This window comes from Populus alba, chromosome 17, assembly GCF_005239225.2.
Source record: "Populus alba chromosome 17, ASM523922v2, whole genome shotgun sequence".
Classification (NCBI taxonomy): Eukaryota; Viridiplantae; Streptophyta; class Magnoliopsida; order Malpighiales; family Salicaceae; genus Populus; species Populus alba.
In genome coordinates, this window is record NC_133300.1 from 6,499,668 (window position 1) to 6,516,164 (window position 16,497).

At 34.9% G+C, this 16,497-nt stretch overlaps 3 protein-coding genes across 3 annotated transcripts; 1 reads left to right on the forward strand and 2 right to left on the reverse strand.

The window, feature by feature from the left end:
* The first annotated feature begins 1,238 nt into the window (after positions 1–1,238).
* LOC118031796 (beta carbonic anhydrase 5, chloroplastic) lies at positions 1,239–5,055 on the forward strand. Its single transcript, XM_035036290.2, has 9 exons — positions 1,239–1,658; positions 1,758–1,825; positions 2,622–2,783; positions 2,870–2,918; positions 3,060–3,173; positions 3,328–3,381; positions 3,718–3,800; positions 3,929–4,034; positions 4,671–5,055. Exons 1-9 carry the CDS (start codon positions 1,539–1,541, stop codon positions 4,872–4,874), a joined length of 960 nt encoding a protein of 319 aa, XP_034892181.1. The 5' UTR covers positions 1,239–1,538; the 3' UTR covers positions 4,875–5,055.
* Positions 5,056–8,575: 3,520 nt separating this feature from the next.
* On the reverse strand, positions 8,576–9,785 carry LOC118031793 (mitochondrial uncoupling protein 5). Its single transcript, XM_035036287.2, has one exon. The coding sequence runs from the start codon at positions 9,683–9,685 to the stop codon at positions 8,717–8,719; it is 969 nt and encodes a 322-aa protein (XP_034892178.1). The 5' UTR covers positions 9,686–9,785; the 3' UTR covers positions 8,576–8,716.
* A 4,781-nt stretch (positions 9,786–14,566) lies between these two features.
* LOC118031792 (mitochondrial uncoupling protein 5) lies at positions 14,567–15,962 on the reverse strand. Its single transcript, XM_035036286.2, has one exon. It carries the CDS (start codon positions 15,675–15,677, stop codon positions 14,709–14,711), a length of 969 nt encoding a protein of 322 aa, XP_034892177.1. The 5' UTR covers positions 15,678–15,962; the 3' UTR covers positions 14,567–14,708.
* Between the last annotated feature and the right edge of the window lie 535 nt (positions 15,963–16,497).

Consider the following 16,497-nt stretch of genomic DNA (forward strand, 5'->3'; position numbering starts at 1 on the left):
TTAAAAATTAAGAATATAATAAAAAATAGTAATAAAAAGAATAAGGACTAAATTTGATATATAAATAAAATAAAATCAAATGGTAAGAGATGAAATAAAAAAAATCAATAAAAAAGATTTCACAACAAAATAAATAACAATTAAAAGAATAAAAATTAAATTTAATAAAAAATAACATGACTTGACGCATTTAAATTTTGGTAGGCCAATGCAATCCCCGATGAGAGGATAGATAAAAGAGGAAGGGAAAAAAAAGACCATCGGAGTCCAATTGCTGCCCATCCAATGACTTGTGTCGAACTACATGAAGCTTTAATGCTATCATAAAAGTTGCTATTTGGCCATTGATTAACTTCTGATGAACTGCTTGAACACCATAGATGCCTTTTACTTGTTAGCATGTGTATTAACTACACCAACCTATTCACCATAATCTCATTTTGTTTTAATTTTACTTTTGATATTTTAATTCTTAATTATTTTAAATTAGTTAATTTTTATTTTATTTTACAAATTCAAGCATCAATAAGCACAAAAAATTTCTTTGATATTAAAAAATTCTCATATAAACAAAGCTAAAATAAATTACCAAATCAAATATTAAGAAAGCGTTTGTAACTGCGTTTTGGCAAATTTTAAATTTATTTATTTTTTGCTAAAATTGAGTTACGTTTGTACTTTTTGGATCGTTTTGATGTTTTGATGTAAAAAATGATTTTTAAAAAATGAAAAAACATCATTTGCATGTATTTCGACACGAAAAGCTATTTGAAAAGCAACCGCTACCACACTGCCAAACACGCTCTAAATAAAATCAATAGAAAGTAAATGTGAAAAGATAAAAAAAAAGTTGAGTTTTTTTAAAAAAAGAAGACATGAACTTCCCTTGACTGTAATATACTGAGAGTACTTTAATTTTTTTTTTTGTCTTATTCACATATAGTTGGAATCAACAACTCTTCTAAGATCCTTGACCTATATAGACCCTTTGGTAAAACGTTGAAAAGGAAAAAAAAAACCCATATACTGATAACAAAATACTGTTTTTTTTTTTTTTTTAAATGAGAACCTGTTCTTAACTTCTTATATTGTTTGTAAATATGGAAAAACTAAATTTACATTGAAAATGTGAAATAGACACCAAAAAAAAAAAAAAAAACAAATGAAAGTGGAAAAGGTACAAGAATATAAAGAAAGCCATTCCTTTTGCTCTGTCTTTTTCCTCCCCTCTTCTCTTTTTTTGATCCTTTACACAACCATGTACCCATCAGAGCAGGGTTGTTGAGCTGGCAACTTCATGAACACACACCCACGTTGTTTGACCTCTTTACATAGTTTTCTCCGTCTTTCTTTGAGACAAAAACAGGTGTTTCTTTCTTGTTCTTTAACTATCACTTTAACCCCACCAGCCCACCACCTCCTCCTCCTCCTCTCTCAGGGATTTTTTTAATCAATTAATCAATTCTCTCATATGTCTATGAATTCTCCTCATTTCTATCCATCCAAAGACACAAACTTTACCTTTATTTGTCTCTCCAATGGCTGTCCCATCACCATCTTTCTCTCTTTCAAAACACTCCTTATCCAATTCCCCTTCATTTCATGCTTCCAACCCTTCATTGGATCCCTCTAAAGCTTCAGTCTTGAGAACCCAAAATGTAAACTTTTCGTCTTTCTCTCTGTGTATGGATATAAAGATGTTATATTTATTTAGTTTCTTTTTGTTGGTTTATCTGTTTATTGTTTTCTTGTTGCAGGTCTTTGGTTCTAAGGCTAATTTAGGAGGAGTTGAGCAGACCCATTTGAGATTGTGGAATAATTTGAAGTAAGTTGTTGTGAGTGCCTTGGTTTTGTATTGATTTTCCTTCTCTTGTTGTCAAAAGTTACTGTTTTATTTCATTTTCTTATTGTTGTTTAATTTCTGTTGCTAAATCAATAATTAACTCAAATTTTAATTTTGATGTTGTACTGTTATTTTAACCAGAGGTTTATCTTGAACTATTTTGTTTTTTGATTTATTGAGCTGAATTGATTTCAAAATCAATCTTGTTATGACTTTGTATTCATAATTTAATCATAGAATATCTGGGATCTGACACTAGCAGACTTTACAGGGATCTTCAAAATGACCAGTTAAAGTTGCAGGTGGATGCATGTGGTTGTTTTATACAAAGAATTATTCTTTCTGTACTTCAAAAATGTATAGTATAGTGCAAGGACATAACTTGCCGCATTATTATTTTTATCTGTCTACGTTTTTCTTGAGTTAAAAATATATATTATTTTATCAATTTTCATTTACTCTGCCATCCCTTGGTTAAAATACTGAGGACTTTTCCCCTGCTGATGATTTATCCGGTGATGTTGAGGATATTACTGCCTGGTGATTTTCTGATGATTTTTTTTTTCTATAAACATCTAAGTCTTTTTAATCATCTACTTTATTTATAGGAGAGATTGTATAGTATAAGACAATGACTACAACCAGCAACCTTTGGTATTGAGCTTAAGAAAGAAAGATAAGCCTGTCTTTGATTTAATACAAGTTATTTGCCATCTACTTCATTAGTTTGTTGCATATTTGCCTATTCTACTACATTGGCTTTCTTCAACGATTTCAGGACAAATTCAGATTTGAGATTACAGGCTTCCAGGGAGCCTCCTGGACTGACCAAGGAACTTAAAACTGACAAATCCGAGCGAATGGAAAGAATTGGACATGGTTCTGATTTATTTGATGAGATGAAACAACGGTTCCTGAGCTTCAAAAAGCATAAATACATGTAAGGAGAGAAGAGCTTTGGGTTGATGTGATTTTTCTTTGATGGAAACTTATCTTTTCCTCTAATGCGAGGTAAAATTTGAGCAGGCAAAACTTGGAACTCTACGAAAAGCTTGCAAAAGGTCAAGCACCAAAGGTAATAACAGTTTTCTTATTTTTTGAAGTATGTTGTACATATTCTGGATGCATCTTAGCATCCCGTTTGGCTTTTACTGTGATTTTGATGCTGAATGTCAGAAAAATATTATTACACTTCTACTAACAAATCCAAGTGCAGTTTATGGTGATTGCTTGTGCAGACTCAAGGGTTTGCCCTTCGTCCATCTTAGGATTCCAGCCTGGTGAAGCTTTTGTTATTCGCAATGTTGCAAACATGGTGCCACCCTATGAGGTATATGATACTTTGCATCTAATATGTCCTAGCATCATGTCTGTTTTATTTGAAGCATTGATGCCTTGGAGTGAACACTTACAAAACAACAGTTTTACTAAATATGTTTACCAGCATCTGTTTTTTTTGTTTGATCTTGGTTCTATTTATGCAGAATGGACCATCTGAAACAAATGCAGGCTTAGAGTTTGCTGTAAATTCTCTGAAAGTAAGTTATACACGCCTACAACTCTAGGCTTCTTTCTTTTCTCGCATTCCCTTGAAGTCATGGGTTTATACAACAGAGTTATACAACGTATATGCACATATTGTCAAAACTGAATTATAAGTAGGACTCCAGGCTATAAAGTAAAGCTGATGACTCATATTACCCATTTAATCATGGACAGTAAGGGCATTAGCATCTGGGAAGTATTATATCTAGAGCCAGAAGTGCTCTTTGTCCAGCTTTAGAATATGCAACAGTATGGAAACTGGTTACTTTTGAAGTCTCCTAGACCATATTTATCTTTATTTGACAAATCATAAATAATTCCTTTTGCAGGTTGAAAACATTTTAGTAATTGGTCACAGTCAATGCGGAGGCATTCGCGCTCTAATGAGTATGCATGATGACGTAGAAACAAGGTCCAGTCAAGATAACATATGCTTTGAAATCTAGTCGTTTCTTGCAATCATCAAATATCATATTTGTTAAAGGTGTTGATTTATGTTTATCCCTCTATTTTAGCTTTTCTACAATTTTCTGTCTTCAGTAGCCTCATTGGAAGTTGGGTTTCTGTGGGGATGAATGCAAGAGTAAGAACTAAGGCAGCCACGAAACTTCTGAACTTTGACCAGCAGTGCAAACATTGTGAAAAGGTGATTATGCTTTACTAAATTTAAAAGGCCATGGTTCCTGCTTTACCCAGCATGCTTGTCTGCATATTTAGTTGTTTTCTCTCTCTCTAAGGATTGAGAACAAACCCCTTTTTGTAAGATTTTTCTTTTATGCTTGAGCATTTTCCTTCAGTTCTGAGCTTGAAGTTTGTAGTTTTGATGCATGTTTTGCTTGCTCTAAGCATTTTCCCTTTCTGTTAATTTGTTTTTATCCAGTTCTTTCTTTCATTAAATAGTTGATGGTGACCAACTTGTGGCCAATATCTGAGAAATGGAACGCGAAGTTTAATAACTGCATGTTTGCTACTGGATTGGGTCTAGATTGATCCTTTTTACTGTTTTGCTTTATCACAACTCTGGCAATCTTCCCTGGGTGTACCCCTCTATGAACTTGCGAAGGGGACAGTCCTACTTTGCAAAGGCAACTGTTTTTTCTCCAATCCCATTTCTATTCCTGTTTAATATTGAAAGTTTTGGGCCTTGATGCCCACATGAAATTTCTTCTTAATGAATAATAGGTTTTGCGGGTAGACAAGAATATAATTTGATAGTAGGTGGCTCACAAAACTTAAACCATGGCCATGCCGGATGATTTGTTCCCGACATTGTTTTCTACAGGAATCAGTCAATTGTTCATTGGCAAATCTCCTCACTTATCCATGGGTGGAAGAAAAAGTGAGGAATGGGGAACTTGCTATTCACGGTGGCTATTATGACTTCGTCGACTGTGCATTTGAGAAATGGACTCTGGATTACAAGGAAAGCAATCTGAAGGACAAAGGTGGGAGAGTTGCAGTAAAAGACCGAGCATTTTGGTTCTGAATTTTGCTGCTACTGATTTATCTATATGTTGTTGTTGTTGTTTAGTCTTCTTAGTGCTTTGTTTATATACTGTGAAGACACAGACAGACAGAAAAATAATGTTATTCCTCGAATTCCAGGGAACAACTACTATGTTATATGTGTGGTTGTGTTATAATCCAATTTGATGTCATAATTTGTATTGTGCTGTTGTATAACTCTAACCTTCGTGGTTCACAATGCAGAAATGCTCCCAAATCCCAGATTCTGCTGGATGATATTTGGCATAATAGTTTTCTTCGTGTCTGATTGCATGGATAAGTAAGAGCTGAAGGTACATTAGCTTGACTTAAATTCGTTCATCCCTGTAGATGTAAATTATGTAAATGTTTGAAAGTGTGGTTATGATTATTTTTTAAAATGCTTTTTATTTAGTATGTCAATAATATTTTTTTTATTTTTTAAAAATTATTTTTAAAATTAGTATAATTTAAAAACATCATAAACATATTAATTTAAAATAATAATAAAAAAACTGTTTAGAAATATTTTCCAAACCCGCTGCCAAACAGCCATAATTGTGAGCGTATATTATAGAAAAACTAATTCACAAGACGATTTGCTATGCTCAATGTACTGCACATACACGTACAAATCACTGTATAGATTTCAGTAGTTTTTTTATTTTTTTCCCCTCAATGATTCAAGATTCCTGAATGATTCAAGATGGAGAATTAAAGTGAAAAAACAGGAAAACTGAGTGACTTTTTCAATAATTTTATTAGATACCATTGAATATGTTTTTAATGAGATCTTTTTTTATTATTATATTAGAAAGTTCTATTTGTACACCCCAATTTCATGGTCTATTAGTCCAAGTCTTCATGAAGCCTACTTCACTAGCCTAGCAGGAGAATCTAAATATTCTAGGTCCAAATCATGAAGTAAAAGTGTGACGTGAACGATGCATTGAATTTGGTTTGAGGAGGCCCCTGGTGAAGAAGAAGAGCTAGTCAACCCTAGATGTATCAGATTTCACCATATTTCAAGGGGATATTTGAAAGCTGATATGTTATAGTATATACCAGTGTAAGCCGACGTCATAGGTGAGAAGTTGAGCTACCAACGCACAGATTTTCCTACCACCTCACCCTTCTCCGCCTCCCACATCTATAAAAATCCAACCTGTGATTGCTAAAAGCCTAGGACTCTCCTCTCTCAAAGCCATCGCCATGTCCACAACCATGGCCAATCATAACTTCCCGTTATTTGTTTTACTGTTTTTCCCACCTTTTGTGATCAGTAGTTTGTCACTGATGAACAGCCAGACAATTCTTGTTGAAGCCCGGCAACTCCTGGAGGTAACATTGCCTGAGCTTCCCATGCCTGAATTGCCTAAGTTGCCACCACTGCCTGAATTCCCAAAACCTGAACTGCCAGAATTTGAAATACCAAAACTGTCTGAATTGCCACCTTTTCTTCATTTTCCTGAGCTGCCTAAGCCCGCATTGCCAACTATCCCCAGGGGCATCAACCCATCTCACTCAACTCTAGTCCTTGACGATCAACATACCATCTAGAAAATGTTTTATGTTATGGTAAAACTTCATCCAGTTTGCTTGGTGTACTATTATTATCTGCTGTGGTGATTTACTGTTCTCTACTATCTCTCCATGTAATTTTTTCTATCTGTTACAGAAATATGAACTAACATTTACAATCAAGCTTTAATGTAATTGCAAATTGAATGTCGTAGTCCCAACATCATGGTTTTTCTTTAATCAAGCAGGAGAAGTAGATTTAATCCTGATATACTAAAACTAATACGAAAAAAATCAACTTAAGGTCAATTTGCTTAATTTTGCTAATCATTTAAGATGAAGAGTATAATGAGGGTGGTGTATTTCTAACTTGTACAGCATAAGTGAAATGTCTCGAAGGTGTATTCTTCCTATCGGAGGAGGATTTCATACTACACAAAAGATAATTGCAGAGGAGTAGCTCATTATTCTTTTTACTCACAGAAGCTGTAAGAGAACTGCAAGAGGGTGAGAGGTATGGCACCCCTTTCCAAAACCAACGAGGCACTTGCCGTGTGCATCCCATATCCTCTGCTCAAGGTCACATAACTCCTAAGCTCAAAGTTGTAAAATGACTAATCCCAAAGGCTTTCACATCACCTTTGTCAGGTTTGAATACAATCACAGACGCTTGCTCAAGTCCAGATCCTCTATATATACTCACTTAATGGCCTTCCAGTTCTCCCTCGGATCGATGCTGATGTTACCCTGGACAGTTCATTTCTTTGTTACTCTATCCCAAACTCTTGCTCAGTGGCATCGCCTCCACTGCCAACCATGCCTTCAACCCCCACTCTCCCCACTGTTAGAGTATAATATAGAGTATAATATAAATCATATTTTGGAACCTTATCTAACAACTTAAGCTATTAGGTTGAGATGGTTCTTTGACATGGTATTAGAGCCTTGATGACCAAGCGATCACGCGTTTGAATTTCACCATCCCCATTTATTTGATAAAAATTAAGCACAAGATAATGTGAGCCTGTGCAAGTTTCAAGCTCAAAGAGCTTTCACTTGAGAAGGTGTGTTAGAATATAATATAAATCATATCCTAGGACCTCACTTAACAGCTTAAGTTATTGGGTTAAAATGGTTTTTTGATACCCACATCTTGGAAACTAGACCTTGTCATTTGTTTGTTCCTGGCTGAGTTCAACTACTTCAGCATTGTTGGTTCCCATCTTTCTACAGTTATGATTGCCAGTTTTCACTAATAAATGAAAGTATCAATTGCTTACTGGTTCTTAATTAAGTTCCTTTCGAAGTCTCATAGATTTGAACAATGATGAATCATCATGAGTGTTTGGTAGTGGAGAGCATGAGACAATCACTCTAGCATCAGAATGAGGAAAGGTTAGTTATCTTTCGGAACAATCAACAAGACAAGAGTAAGGAAAAAAAAAAAAAAAAATCTTATACAAGGTGTTGTACAGATTGACAAGCTTGCAGGTAGATCCTTTAATTTCTAGCTCCATCAAGCTTGAGTTTTAATCATAATTTCTTATCATTATATGAACTACGATGAATAGTTTTACACAGAGACTCCGTATTATACAACAGATTAAAAAAATCAATAAATATCCATCATTGTTCAAACCATGGTGGCAAGCTGTACAGTGGGCCTAAGATCTAATTATGATCCCATTTGGGATTATCACATCTCTTTCTCTTTACATCTTTATTCTGCTGATCATGATATACGACTTCTAATCAGACCCTCAACATCCTAAGCTATGATGAACTTCATTCATGCTAGCATCTTGCAGTGCCATGTGTTACTGTTATGGCCCAACCTGGAGCTTAGTTTTCAAGTCCTAACACCCTCAATTCGCAAGCTGTTGAGGCTCGCTTTTGCTCCAATGGATGCTAGGGCTTGTGCCTGCCAAAGTCCAGCAAGTTTTCGGCCAAGAGCCCAGGTCCCAGGAGGCTTAAGGGGACTGGTTTTCAAAGCAGGAAGAACTATAAGAAACCACAGAATAGAAGCTAACATTTGACATTATACATTCTATCTTTAAAATCTGGACAGCTTAATACAAAAGATTAGGAAGAGAAAAATAAGAAAGATTTTCATACTCAAGTAGATTGTAATTTTTAGTACATTTCACCACTGATCATCCATTTATGTTCAACCACACACTCTTAAACAAATAATGAAGGGGGGAAATTATATTGCTTCCAATATGTAATCAAAGGTGAACAAATAAATCAATGAATATACAAAGCCTGAGAGCTTGTTCCGCTGCCTTCAGTTTAGATAAATCTTATCTTCATCATCATTGATCAGAAATCTTTAAGTAATTTCCGAACTTGTTCTAATGTGATAAATAGCACAACAGTAAAAGGTCCTTGTCTAGAAATTGTTGGGATAAAGCCCTTATACAAGGCCATAGGACCCTCTGCCTTGAGAGTCTTCATTGCACAATCTAATGCACCCTTATAAGGTGGTTCAACCCCGGGCTCAACCTTCATGTTCATAACTCTAGTCTTGATCACATCAATTGGGTTTGAAGCAACGGAAGCCACAAAACCAGCCAGAAAACTTGCTGCGACATGGGTGCCGATCCCATCACTCATCAAACCCTTCTCCAAGATCATCTCCTTGGCTTGATCATATGATGCAAGCTGTGACGCCGTCACAATCATCGCCCGGTTGACTGTAAGACTCGAACCCCGCCACAGGCTTGCGACACCCTCCTGCTTTGACATTTGACTCAAGGCATCGACAACACTCTTGTAGTTTCTACGCTGTTCAATCGGGAGACGTCCATCAGCCTGCATACGGACCATCGCTACATCAGCAGGATTACCAACAGCAGCCCCGACAGCACCGGAGATTAGTCCAGCCACGATCTTACGTACAAGTGGCATGGTATTGGTATCTGGATCCGTCCATTTATGTTTGAGGACATCATAAAGGCCCATACGGGTGGTGGAGTATAAGGTTTGGCGGAGGATGGTAGCGGAGACACCAGAAAAAAGAGCGGCAGCGCCCTCGGATTGGATGATACGGACACCAATGGAAAGGGGTCCCACACGGGGTGGAGGAGGGGGTTCTAAGGTGGTCGGTAAGGAGATGTTGGCCGTAGAGCTCAACGCAAAAGCAGGGCGATATGACTGCACGGAAGATGGATTTGGGATGTGGGATTCACCTTGAAGTTGCATACGGACCTTGATTAAATCCAAAGGATGAGTGGAAGCACCGGCAATGATGGAGGCAACACCACCTTCAGCAAAACCTTTCAAACCCATGATATAGTTTCTAATGGGACTTTCAAAAGCTGATGATCAAACAAAGAATTGAACGATGTGAATATATATGAGAGAGAGAAGTGAGACGTGGTGGTGATTTGAGGCCATCATCCATCCATATTTATATATAGAGTCGACTGGGAGCAGGGAAAGAACAGAGAAGCTTCCAGCCTTCATGGAAGCTTGACGCGGCAATCCAACTACGCAAGTGTTTTTGCTTGTGCCTCTTTATGGCAGTCTTGGTTTGACCTTGACAATTGAATAATCATATACTATTCAACTCTCTGTCACCATTGGTATTTTGTTATTTAGGGCACCTGTTCGTCGGGTTCCATGAGAAAGACCTGATCAACATGCAATAAACTAACACTCGATGTCTCGATCAATAACCCGTTGATCCTGTCCAAATTTATTCTAAATCTTTAGAATTTCTTTCTCCATATAATTTCAATCTCAACCTCTCTCCAGTACTCTGTTCTTTCCATTTATGAATTACATTAAAAAAATGTTATAGAGGGAAAATCTTGGAAGTCTCAAAGTAATTTTGCCTATATTTATTCATTTATTGGTCCATTATTCATTTTTGTCTAAGTGTTTTTTAATTTTCTCAATTAACAGTTATGTTTTTCTTTTTTAAAATTTTCTTAATTAAACTTTTTTGTCATTTTTTTTTCCAATTAATACACCAGTTAACTTTCTTTAAATCTCAATATTGTATATGCTAATTTTATAGTATTATTAAATAAGTCTCATTTATGATATAATCTTATATTTTCATAGAGTAGCTATATCATTAAATAAATTGTTTGAGATAATATGTTAAAAATAGATAAATCATGCTAGTTGTAACTTATATATGTTCAAAGCAAAATAAACCTTAAATATAACTTAAAAAAAATAATTATTTGAAGTTATTTACAGATATAGATACATAATTATTTAATATTTCTATTGAAAGTCTTCGGAAATTAAACTTGAAAAAAAATCCCAAATTGATTAAAAAACTAGTTTAATCATGGAGTTCATCTCAATTTTTTTATGACATGTACTTTTTGATGTGGGTATCTACATGCGCCCGTGTACTAGATTTCGGAATAAAAAGCTAAAATACACTAAAATAAAAATTTATTGTTTTAATAAAAAAATAAAATACTAATTAAAAACGAAATTGATAATCTTACTACAAATTCATATAATATTTATATTAGTCATAGTTACTCAAGTAAATTTTTAGTTTTTAGAATAAAAAATAAAATAAAATGGAACCAATGAAAAAAAAAAGAAACAAAAATGATAGCAGATAACCCCCCTAATTATTACAAAAATCAGGTACATCATTCATGTTGATAAAAATTACTTTTTTTTTTTTTTTTGGTAACCCGGGGTGTCCGGGCCAGCTTACGCGCACCACGACTATTCCCCGGGCCCACTGAACATCCTGCAAGCCCAGTAGGCAGGTAAGGCACCGCGGGGGTGACAGGCTGATACTCTTGAGGATCGAACCCATGACCTTCGCAAAGACAAGCTTTGCTGTTGATAAAAATTACTTGATTATCGATAAAGTAGATCTCATTATTAAAAGAAAAGGAAAAACCTAAAATATAACCCACTTTTACTTTGACTTTTATCTTTGTGACTATGGATGACATTGTTCATTTTGTACTGCTTCGTGTTTTCTTAGTTTTCAAACTTTTTATTTATTTCATATGTTGGTATTAATTTATTTTATAATTCGTTTATTTATTTATTTATTTTCATAGGTCTCTTATAGTGTTTCCTATGTTAATTAACAATCAATTTTATATAAAAAAAATTAATATGTTGTTGGGAAAAAAATGAAAGAGAAAGAAAGAAAAAAAAAGACCTTTTGTGCTTACCATTCAAGAGGCATCATCGAAAACTTTAGCATTGTCCTAAAGTTTTAACTTTTTACATATTCGATTCGTATTATTTAACGATTTTTTATTTAGATTTTAAACTTTATTTTGCTTGTGTTTTGATCCTTGTATTAAGAAAGAAGAGAAAAAATCAATGAAAAAAAAATATTATGTAGTTTATATTCTAACAATAAAAAAATTGATTTTAATGTTAATAAATTGATTTTAAAAAATAAAATTTTTATAATGATAGTTTGAAACGTAATTTTTATTAAAAAAAAAGGAGTTTCATACTCAGAAATATTTTCTTAAATCAGTCTAATTTTTTTATTTTATTTTTGTACTAGTTTTATGGTATTTTGGAGTTGAAAATAGATTTACTTGGATTTTTAGAATATCTTTTTTTGACTGTTTTCTAGTGAAAATAAATTAAAAAAAATAGGTATTTTGGATCAAAGAACCCAAATCCTGACTTTCTAGTAACCGAAGATGGACTAAATTTGAACCATGTGATGATGCATCATCCGTTTATTGCAGACCAAAGCGCTCTCGAGCTTCCTTTTTGGGCTAGGCATGCATCCCAATCTTCTTAGGCCCAACGCTTCATTTCGTTTTATATTACCCTTCCATTTTTTTTTTCTTGAATCAAATTAATTCACCATGAATAAAAAAAATTATATTTAAAATATTATCCATTTTTTATGTTTTTTAAAATAATATTATATATATATATATATATATTTTTTTTTTATAATTATGTTAATAATTACTTTGTGAGTTATTATATATAAAGCTAATATGTAAAATTTATATATATAAAAAATGCTTATGAAAATTAATTGAAGATCAATTATCTGTTTTGTTTCTTTTTTTTTTTTGAAATATTCTCATGAAAAATAATTGAAGATAAAGTATTTGTTTTGTTTCTTTTTATTGTAATATATTAATATGTAATAAGATTACTGGTAAGTGATAACTTAAAACCACGTGGCCACATCTGCAACCGCAAGATACTCAAAGTTTTGGTTTGAAAATTAAAAGCGAAAAAAAGAAGGATGTTAATTCCTTAGTTAATTTCAAGACCAGACTGAAAGGTCTCATTGGATAAGGTTCCGTTTGTATAGTTTGCATTTAGAATATTTTTAAATATTTGACTTGCAAAATATTTTAATATATATTACAAATAGTGGTAGTGGAAGAGAGGGCTGTTATGGTAGTGACATGGCGACAATGGTGTTGACATTAAAGTAAGGGGTGGAATAAAAAAAAATAAAAAATTAAAGGAGGCCAAATTATTAGTTATTTTATTGTTTAGGCTACATATATTAATATTATTAAGAGAGGGACTGGAAAAAAAATTCCTTGCAGGAGCCCAATCCCCTGTCTCCGCCCCTAATTGTAGTGGTGGTGGAGAAAATATTCATGATGATGACATTATAATTATGATGAAAAAGATAGTTGTGGGGTTGCTATAGTGGTAATGAAAGAGAAAAAGGTAATGGTGTTGACATTGAAGCAAGGGGTGGAACCAGAAAAAAAAATAAAATAAAGAAGGTCAAAATATTAATTATTTTATTATTTAGACTAAATATATTAAGGGAGGGGCTGGAAAAAAAATTCCTTGCAGGAGCTCAAGCCCCCTGTCTCCGCCTCTAATTGCAGTGGTGGTGGAAAAATGTTCATTATGATGACATTATAATTATGATGAAGAAGATGGTTGTGGGGTTGTCATAATGGTAATAAAAAAGGAGAAGATAATGAGGTCATTGTAGTGTTGGTGATGGTGGTAAAGTAATCGTAAAGGTAATGAAAAAGAAGACAATTGTTAAATAATGGTGGTGATAGAGGAGATGATTGTAGTGTTGGTGAAGGAGATAATGATGGTGACATAGCAATGATTGAAAGTGAGATGATTGTGGTTGTAAAGAAAATAATTGTTGTAGTGGTGATGGATGAGACAATGGTGATGAGAAGATGGAGGTAATAAATTATTATTCAAAAAATATTTTATGAATTGAAAATATTTTTTAGCAAATGAACTAAATTTGAAGATTAACTATAAAATATTTTATATTGATTAATTTTTGTTAAATATTTACATGAAACAAATATAGTAAAATATTTTTTGGAAAACAAATACAAAAAAATCTAAAAAATATTTTTCTATATCTAAAAATTATTTTTCTATAAAATATTTTATACGAAACAAACTCTAGATACAAAAGAATTGCAATTGTGATAGACAAACTTTTACTTGGCTGTAGAATCACCCCACCAATATTGTGTGCTTTGGCATATCAATTCACCTGCAGCATCATTGTTCAGACTATGGTCGTTGAGTTTTTCAAGCTCAGCTAGCATCTTGCAGTGCCATGTGTTACTGTTATGGCCCAACCTGGAGCTTAGTTTTCAAGCCCTAGCACCCTCGATTCGAAAGCTGTTGAGGCTCGATTTTGCTCCAATGGATGCTAGGGCTTGTGCCTGCCAAGGTCCAGCAAGTTTTCCACCAAGAGCCCAGAACTAGGAGGTTTAGAGATCGTTTGGGAACGCGGTGCAAACTGTGTTTTCAAAAAAAATTATTTATTTATTTATTTTATTAAAATTTAATACGGTTTGCATGTTTTGGATCGTTTTGATGTGTTGATGTCAAAAATAATTTTTTTTTTTTTTAAAAAAAATCACTAGCATGTATTTCAACACGGAAAATTATTTGAAAAGCAACCATTACTACACTGTCAAACACGCTTTTAGGAAGAGGGGGAGTGGTTTTCAAAGCATGAAGAACTATAAGAAACCACAGAATAGAAATCTGGACAGCTGAATAAAAAGATTAGGAAGAGAGAAATGAGCAAGATTTTCATACTAAAGTATGATCTCTTAATCAGACTAGCTTATTGTGATTTTTAGTACATTTCACCACTGATCATCATCATATGAGGAGTAATTGTATTGGATAGCCATTGTTCATCCATTTTTGTTCAGCCACACACTCTTAAACAAATAATTAATGAAGGGGAAAAATTATATGGCTTCCAATATGTAATCAAAGTTGAACAAATAAATCAATGAATATAAAGCCTGAGTGCTTGTTCCGCTGCCTTCAGTTTAGATAAACCTTAATCTATCTTCATCATTGTAATAATTGATCAAAAATCTTTAAGTAATTTCCGAACTTGCTCTAATGTGACAAATAGCACAACAGTGAAAGGTCCCTGCCTTGAAATTGTAGGGATAAAGCCCTTATACAAGGCCATAGGACCCTCTGCCTTGACAGTCTTCATTGCACAATCTAATGCGCCCTTGTAGGGAGGTTCAACCCCGGGCTCAACCTTCATGTTCATAACTCTAGTCTTGATCACATCAATAGGGTTTGAAGCAACGGAAGCTACAAAACCAGCCAGAAAACTTGCTGCGACATGGGTGCCGATCCCATCACTCATCAAACCCTTCTCCAAGATCATCTCCTTGGCTTGATCATATGATGCCAGCTGTGACGCCGTCACAATCATCGCCCGGTTGACTGTAAGACTCGAACCCCGCCACAGGCTGGCGACACCCTCCTGCTTTGACATCTGATTTAAGGCATCGACAACACTCTTGTAGTTTCTACGCTGATCAATTGGTAGACGTCCATCAGCCTGCATACGGACCATGGCTACATCAGCAGGGTTACCAACAGCAGCCCCGACAGCACCGGAGATTAGTCCAGCCACGATCTTTCGTACAAGTGGCATGGTATTGGTATCTGGATCCGTCCATTTATGTTTGAGGACATCATAAAGGCCCATACGGGTGGTGGAGTATAAGGTTTGGCGGAGGATGGTAGCGGAGACACCAGAAAAAAGGGCGGCAGCGCCCTCGGATTGGATGATACGCACACCAATGGAAAGGGGTCCCACACGGGGTGGAGGAGGGGGTTCAAAGCTGGTCGGTAAGGAGATGTTGGCCGTAGAGCTCAACGCAAAAGCAGGGCGATAGGATTGCACGGAAGATGGATTTGGGATGTGGGATTCACCTTGAAGTTGCATACGGACCTTGATTAAATCCAAAGGGTGAGTGGAAGCACCGGCAATGATGGAGGCAACACCACCCTCAGCAAAACCTTTCAAACCCATGATATAGTTTCTAATGGACTTTCAAGAGCTGATGATCAAAGAAAGAGTGGAATCAACAATCGAGATTGATGGAGAAATGAACAGAGTGAATATACAATAGAGGAAGGAGAGAAAAAAAAGGTGTGTTGGTGAGTGTTAAGACCATAATCCATCCATATTTATACAGAGACTAGGCGCCGGGAAAGAACACAGAGACCTTCTTGAAAGCTGGACGCGGCAATCTCCGTTCACATGTTGACTTGGGTTAGTGTTTTTAGAAGGACTAGAGGGTTCGCGTGTTTTTCTGCTCAACTTTACAAGTGGGTACCAGTTGTTGAATTGTATGGAGCAGCTGTTTATGGAAGATGCTCTGTGTGTTCCATGGGAGGGACCCAGGTCTAAATTCAACTGGCCTTTTACTTATTTGTCCCTATTTTTGTTTTTTAATTCAAGTGGGACCAATATGTCTTAATTTTTACCAATAAAAATACCATTATTTATTCCAGGACACTGTCGATTTCAGGCCTATTTAAAGAATTATAATCTCTTTGAAGAGACAAATAATTACGGAGAAAATTTATTCAGTAAGAAAACCAAGATTAGAACTCTTATGGTTGAGACAAATAATGAGAGGGAAGGAACATGGAGTCCTTCTTGAGAGCTTCACGCCGCCATCTCACCTCACCATGCCCGTGTTGACTGTGCTGTAAGACTCTAAACTCTAGCTGTTTGCTTGTTCAAAGGTGACTTTTGAGACTTCTTGGCACTCTTGCTTCGACTTTGACTTTTTAATTTCCTTTCTGTGTTGGGTAAAGATGCTATAGACATTTGGAGTAACAAA